At 49.3% G+C, this 7,329-nt stretch overlaps 1 protein-coding gene across 1 annotated transcript; it reads left to right on the plus strand.

Moving 5' to 3' along the window:
• The first annotated feature begins 233 nt into the window (after positions 1-233).
• On the plus strand, positions 234-1,794 carry LOC139835192 (uncharacterized). The gene has a single exon (XM_071825133.1). The coding sequence runs from the start codon at positions 500-502 to the stop codon at positions 1,676-1,678; it is 1,179 nt and encodes a 392-aa protein (XP_071681234.1). The 5' UTR covers positions 234-499; the 3' UTR covers positions 1,679-1,794.
• The last annotated feature ends 5,535 nt before the right edge of the window (positions 1,795-7,329 follow it).

Genomic DNA, 7,329 nt, shown 5'->3' on the forward strand with positions numbered 1-7,329 from the left:
CTGTGAATAGTAAAATTCCTATTCACTATTCTCATTTGGACATTTTGTCATTTTTATGCAGGTCACACACAATGGTATTTTTTCGTGAAAACTCACACGAGTAAGTATCAACATAATATGTACATGCAAAATTTTACTTCACATTTTTTTGAAACTTTTAAATAGCATTTTTTAAACTTTTTGTAAATGGGTGCGCGCGCACCCAGGTTCCAAACGTCCGGGTCGCTCTCCTTCTCCCCTATCCCAGCCCAACAAGAAGATGCCATTGAATCACTGATACAGGTCAAACCTCTGATATCAAGCAAAGGAAGCCACGTACTAGTGGTGGCCGGGCACGATCACGGTACATGCTGTCGTGCATGCCATGCGGAACACTCCGTCGGGTCAAAAACTTATCTCATGGAGTCATGGCGCCCCTCCCCCAGAAGCAATCAAAGTAGCAGGTGCTGCGGGCTAACCTCTTCTCCTCGTTCACGCCCTTGCAGAGACGCTAGCTACCATGGCGAGCAACCCCATGTTCCAAGTGCCCCATCACCGGGAGGTCGACCGCTTCCAATGGCAGCAGGGGCACCCAGACGAGCCGGAGGAGAGGCAGATCGGCGTCGACCCATTCTCGCTCCGGCAGCTCTCCCGAGTCGACATCGATAGGCCGCTGCCCATCCCCTCCGTCTCCGTCGACGACCAACACCTGCCTGCCTACGCTCCGGCGCGGTCCGCCAGCGCCAGCTCCAGCGTGCCGCAGTCGCCGCGCCTGTCATCCACGTCGGCTACACCCACGAGGTGGGACGCGCACCTGGCTTTGGCACGCCCGGCGACGTCGTCCGTGGCGGAGACTAAGGAGGTTCCGAGAAGAAAGTCTTTCGCCGGCGGGGAGCTGGAGCTGGAGCTGGGGGACAACAAATTCGACGTCCTCCTCTCTTCCCCGGAGCGGAAGGCGAGCGCGCCGCAGCGCTGGGGAAGCGACGTGCCTCTCATCTCGGGCGCACGCCGGAGCAAGGGGAAGCACGGGGCCGAGGCAGCGGCTCCGTTCGGCTGCTGCATCTACCTCCCGGGGCTCACCAGGAGGAGCAGGCCGCCGCATTCTACCGGAACAGAAGCCGCCGCGCGCTCCTCCTCGGGTTCATCTCCGGCGGCGTTCCGCGGCCCGGAAGCCGACGCGCGCTCCTCCGCGGGTTCAAATCCGTCGAAATTCCGCGGCCCGGAAGCCGACGCGCGCTCCTCCGTGGGTTCAGCTCCGGCGAAACTCCGCGTCCCGGAAGCCGCCTACGTCGAGCCCGAACCCGTGCTCGACGACCCGAGCACGGCGCGGCAGAGCACCGTGTCGCTGGCCGTGTCGCTCGAGCGGTTCGAGTGCCGCTTCTCGTCGAGGTCCTCGGGGCTCCTGGGCCTCGACGACGAAGACGACGAGGAAGCTGCCCCCTCATCGTCGTACTTCGACCTTCCGCTGGAGCTCATCATGGGCAGCGACGACTACGGCGACGGCGAGACCGGCCTGCCGATGCACGCGGCGTTCATGTTCGACGGCGACGGCATACGAAAGAGCGTGCTGAAGAATGGCGCGCGGCGCGGGGCGGCGTCCGCCAAGGTGTCGGATGACGCGTCCGGCACAGACAGGATCCCGGCCCGCCACCACGTGAGGTTCTCGGTAACGTCGGAGTCCGCACCGGCAGATCCATAGGCCGGCGTGTCCTCGCCATGACGCCATCGTCGCTCGGGTTCAGACTTCAGAGGCGTGTAGCGCCTGAATTGATTTCCCTGGATGTAGTACGAATGCAGCAACAATTTCTTGTTAAATTCTGGTTCTCAACGTGTGATGTCCCGGTGGTTAGGGATAGGACTACACAAGATTTTGATCGATACAAGGGAGAATCGGAGCGGATCGGGATGAGAATCAGCAAGGGGTGAGATGAGGACGAAGGGGGTGAGAGAGAGAGCTCGGAACATTTCTTTTCCATTCGATGCCTTGTTCGGTACAACAACCTGGTCCTTATAACGATGGACACGTACACAACATGTGGTTCACTCAATATCTGCCTGACTAATGGGTCTATCCTCACTCTCCTGGTCCAGTTCCGTCGGCCCTGGCGACTCGATGTCCACCTCGCTAGTAGCAGGTGTGACACTGCTCCCCTCTTGAGCTTGAACTCCCTCTTGCTCTTCTTCCCATAGTGTGGCGTCAGGATACCTTTGCTTCAGGACATAATAATCCTCCCAGGTGGCTGCATCAGCAGGCAGATGTGCCCAGTGCACCAACACTTGCGGAGCGGCAGCATTGCCTTTCTTCACAAGACGGCGCTGCAAAATTGCAGCTGGAACAGGAGACACGGGGGCCAAATCCGCAGCCGGTGGTAGATCACTGAAGACTGGTGAATAATTAGCAGTAAACGGCTTCAATTGTGAAACGTGAAAAACAGGATGAACCTGAGCCGACGGCGGTAAATCCAATCGATAAGCCACTGGGCCAATACGCTCCAGAACTGTGTAAGGACCGAAGAACTTGTAGGATAACTTTGGGTACGGTCGATTCATGTAACGGCCCCGGGTAGCATCCCTATTAGAATTGTTTGTTGTTTTTATTTTGTGCATCATCATGCATCATGCATCATATCATCCATGGTTTCACAAAATAAAATAAGAACTATTTTATAAACCCTAACATATTTTGTTTCGCTCTTGTATGGTTTATTTAATAAACCTCCCCTTGTCTTTTTCATTCAACAAACCCTAACACCAAAACTATCTAACTTTCAAAATAAAGCGGTGCTATTCTGGTATGATTTCAATTTGGTTTTCAAAACAGTTTGAAAAATAAAAGAAAAGGATTTTCGAAATAAAAACAGAAAACCCTAACCCATCTAACCAGGCCTCTCTCTCCACCGGCCCATCCCTCTCCCTTTTCCCTCTTCCCACCGGAGGCCCAGCTCTCGCTCTCTTTCCCCGGCCCACTTCCTTCTCTCCAGCTCTGGCCCGTACCGGTTCGGAGACGAGACCGAGTCTCCCTTCCTCGTCGTTTTCCACATGCACGCAGAAGGCGTGACCGCCTAGTGATTTCGTCTGTCCCTTGGGTGACGGTTCGGTTTCCGTGTTTCACGGGCGATAGTTTTGGCGACGGAAGGCGATCCGATCTCGACCTCCGTTGCTCACCAGTCGCCGGCCGTCGTCCCGAGTCTTCGGGGCTAGGTTGCCAGTCTCAAACATCTTTCTGATCTAGTTCGTGTGTTGCTTGGCTAGGTCCTCCCAGGGATCGCTAGGTGAACACCTGACCACAACTGTCCCATCCACAATAAGCCTTCTGTACGTGCTAGGGCGTGCAGTAGTAAAACACATCACCTAGTGGGGATCTGCTGTCAATTGAGAGGAGGGAGATGGATAGTGTGGAGGGCATGATGAAGGGACTCAAGCTTTCCGAGGCAGAGAGTCGGGGAGTGTTTATAGGCAGTGGATCTGCTGAAAGGGGTCTGAAGAAGGAGATGCAGGCAGTGGGAAAGATAATGGCAGAAAAACCAGCGATCGCGGAGGCTGTGAAAAATGCTTTAGGGCCAATATGGTGCCCAATGAAAGGTATTGACTGCAAGGAAATTGGTGAGAACATTTTCTTGTTTACTTTTCATCAAGCTGGGGGTAGAAAGAAAGCTGTTGATAATGGCCCTTGGACGTTTGAGAAGGATCTCATAGTCATGGAAGAGTTTGACCCTCACAAAACAGCAACGCAATATGAGTTCTGTAGCATTCCCATATGGGTAAGGGTGTATAAACTACCGGTGGGCATGATGAGCAAGGCTACTGGTGAGTTGATTGGTGATCGTATCGGAGAGTACATGGAAGTGGAAGCTGATGCAAATGGTATGGCTATTGGTAAGTGCCTGCGAGTTAAGGTTAGGATGAATATTTTGAAGCCTCTGATGAGGGGAACGTTGGTGAAAGTGGATGAGGTGGGGAGAACAATCTGGTGCAACTTCGAGTATGAATATTTGCCTGATTTTTGTTTTGTATGTGGACTCCTTGGACACGTTGAGAAGGAGTGTGACATCAAACTGAAGAAGGGAGAAGAGGCTCAGTATGGTAAATGGATGAAGTGGATACCGCAGCGGCGAAACAATTCGGCTAATGTGAGGTTTTGGTCTGACAGAGGGGAAAGGAAAAACTATAGTTTGGCTTACGGTGGGAACAAATATGGAAGTGATGGCCCCTCTTGGCGAAAACCTGATAACAACATCAATAACTCGACAATAAGTACAGGGGAAAATGAGAGAGATGGTACCAGCCGGTCAAAGCTTACACATGTTGGAGAAAAGGAGAGTGACAAAAATGAAATGGGAGGTAAACAAACAAGTGGTAATCAACTAGCACTTGTTGACGAGGGGACTGAAGAAGAGGAGGGGATAGAGGGAACAGAGAGGAATGACGTGTCTGCTGAACAGAAGGGAAACAATGCAATGCTAGTTGATGGAGAATATGAGAAGGTGGTTGAAAATGCAGAGAAGGAAGGTTTTGGGAAGGAAAGTAGCCATGAGGATGGAAATAAAGGTGAAGTGGTTAGTGGTGAAGGTACTATTGAGGCGGGAAAGAAAAAAGAACGCAAATATAGAAAGATTGTGAGAGAGGGACGGGGTGTGGAAGGGGATAAGGTACATGTGGGGGAAAAAAAGAAGAGATCGGATGAAATGGATGTTGATGTAATGTTACTGAAAGGTTCAAAGAATGTGAAGGACGGAAGTGGTAAAGAAGTTTTGGTTTTTGCAAATATAAATGACGCGGGGCTGTCGGAACAGCCCTGCAATGCCCAATGATACTTGAAGGATGGAATGGCCGGGGATTGGGGAATGGCCCGGCTATTCGTGGTCTTCTGGATGTCCGGAAGAAGGATGACCCTGATGTACTGTTTTTATCTGAGACAAAGATGGTAAAAGAAAAGTTGGAATGGCTTAGGTGGAAGCTGGAAATGCCTAATATGATTGTTAAGAATAGTGAGGGACAAAGTGGTGGCCTTGCAATGTTTTGGAAAAATGAAGTTGATGTGCGACAAATTGGTTTTGCTTCAAAGAATCATATTGATGTGGAGATTACAGAGAAGGATGGTTTTAAATGGAGGGTTACGGGAATCTACGGAGAACCGAAGGTGGATGAGAGAAATAAAACATGGACATTAATTAGAACACTAAAGCAACAAAGTGACAGACCGTGGCTGTGCATTGGTGATTTTAATGAGATTCTCTTCCAATGGGAAAAGGAGGGAGGTGCACCAAAACCGCAAGTGCAAATGGATAATTTCAAAAAAGTTCTGGAAGACTGTGAGCTTGATGATCTTGGTTTTATGGGGGACGCTTTTACATGGAGGAACCATAGTCACTCTGCGGATCGGTATGTGAAGGAGCGTCTTGATAGAGCGGTGGCTACCCAAGCGTGGAAAGATAGATTCCCGGCGTTCAGAGTTAACAATGGTGATCCTCGACATTCAGATCACCGACCGGTTATTGTTAACACTCATGGGTCGGTAGTATGTAAGAGAAGCCCGGCTAGGGGTTCTTATCCACGGTTTGAAGCCAGGTGGTTGGAGGAGGAGGACTGTGAGACTATTGTGAAAAATGCATGGGAGAGAGAAGTGAACGTGAGGGGAAAGGGAGTGAATGGTGCGGTGAATGGGGTGCTTGGAGAGCTCACGGATTGGAGCAAAAATGTGCTAGGGGACTTGGAAAAGCGTATTGGGAGATTGAAGCGGGAGTTGGAGAGGTGGCGAAGAAAACAAATTGGTGATGAGCAAGTTAGGAAAGAGGAGATTCTGCGGTATAAATTGTCAAAGTTAGAAGAACAAAAGGAGATGTACTGGAAGCAGCGGGCACATGTGCACTGGATGCGTGGAGGTGATCGAAATACAAAGTACTTCCACTCGGTGGCGTCGGAGAGGAAAAAGATAAATAAAATTAAGAGGCTAAAGAAGGAGGATGGCGGTGTGGTGGAGGAGGAGGAGGCCATGAAAGAGGTGGTAACTAACTATTTTACAAACCTTTTTTCCTCTTCTACAGGTAACCGTGTGGAGGAGCTCTTGAATTACGTTGATTCAAGGGTGACTACACCAATGAATGAAGCACTTTGTAAGGAGTTCAAGTCAGATGAAGTAGTGGAGGCCTTAAACAGTATTGGAGACCTCAAAGCTCCGGGGCTAGATGGGATGCACTCAATTTTTTACAAAAAGTTTTGGGAAGTGGTGGGAGAGAAAGTCACTGAAGAAGTACTTGATGTTCTGAATGGAGGGCCGATGCCTGAGGACTGGAATGACACATGTGTTGTGTTGATACCGAAGAAGAATAGTCCGGAGAGCATGAAGGATCTACGGCCAATAAGCCTTTGCAATGTGGTATATAAGTTGATATCCAAGGTACTAGCAAACAGATTGAAACAAATACTTCCTCATATTATTTCTCCAAACCAAAGTGCTTTTGTACCGGGGAGATTAATCACAGACAATATTTTACTTGCTTATGAATGCACAAATTTTATGAAGACCAAGAAGAGAGGCAAAGAAGGGTATGCCGCAATTAATTTGGATATGAGTAAGGCCTATGATAGAGTGGAGTGGTCGTTCATTGAGAAGATGATGAGGAAATTGGGTTTTGCGCAAGGATGGATTGAGAGGATTATGTTGTGTATTTCTACAGTAAAATATCAAGTGAGGGTGAATGGCGATCTCACTGATGTAATCACACCACAAAGAGGACTTAGACAGGGGGATCCATTATCCCCTTATTTGTTTCTTATTTGCGCTGAGGGGTTTTCAGCTTTGCTCAATGGTGCCGAGATGAGTGGGGAGTTAGAGGGTATTCGTATTTGCAATAATGCTCCGAGTTTCAACCACCTTTTGTTTGCGGATGACTCACTGGTACTTGTCAAAGCTAATCGTGAGAGTGCCAAGTCTCTGCAAAAAGTGCTACAACTATATGAAGTGTGTTCGGGTAAAGTTGTAAATTATGATAAATCCTCTGTCATGTTCAGCCCCAATACAAGTGATGTTTGTCGGCAGCAGGTACTTGCAGAACTAAATATTAGGGTAGAAGCCCGAACAGAAAAGTACCTAGGGTTGCCAGTTTATGTGGATAGATCACGGACAAAAACCTTTGCTTATTTGAAGGATAAGGTATGGAAAAGAATACAAGGATGGAAGGAGAGGATGCTATCAAAAGTGGGGAAGGATATTTTGATCAAAGCGTGTGCTCAAGCAATCCCAACTTATGCTATGTCATGTTTTGACCTTACCAAGACACTTTGTGAACAGATGAGCTCGATGATTTGTAGGTTCTGGTGGGCACAACAGGATAATGAAAGTAAAACACA

The sequence above is a fragment of the Lolium perenne genome, chromosome 2 (genome assembly GCF_019359855.2).
Source record: "Lolium perenne isolate Kyuss_39 chromosome 2, Kyuss_2.0, whole genome shotgun sequence".
Lineage (NCBI taxonomy): Eukaryota > Viridiplantae > Streptophyta > Magnoliopsida > Poales > Poaceae > Lolium > Lolium perenne.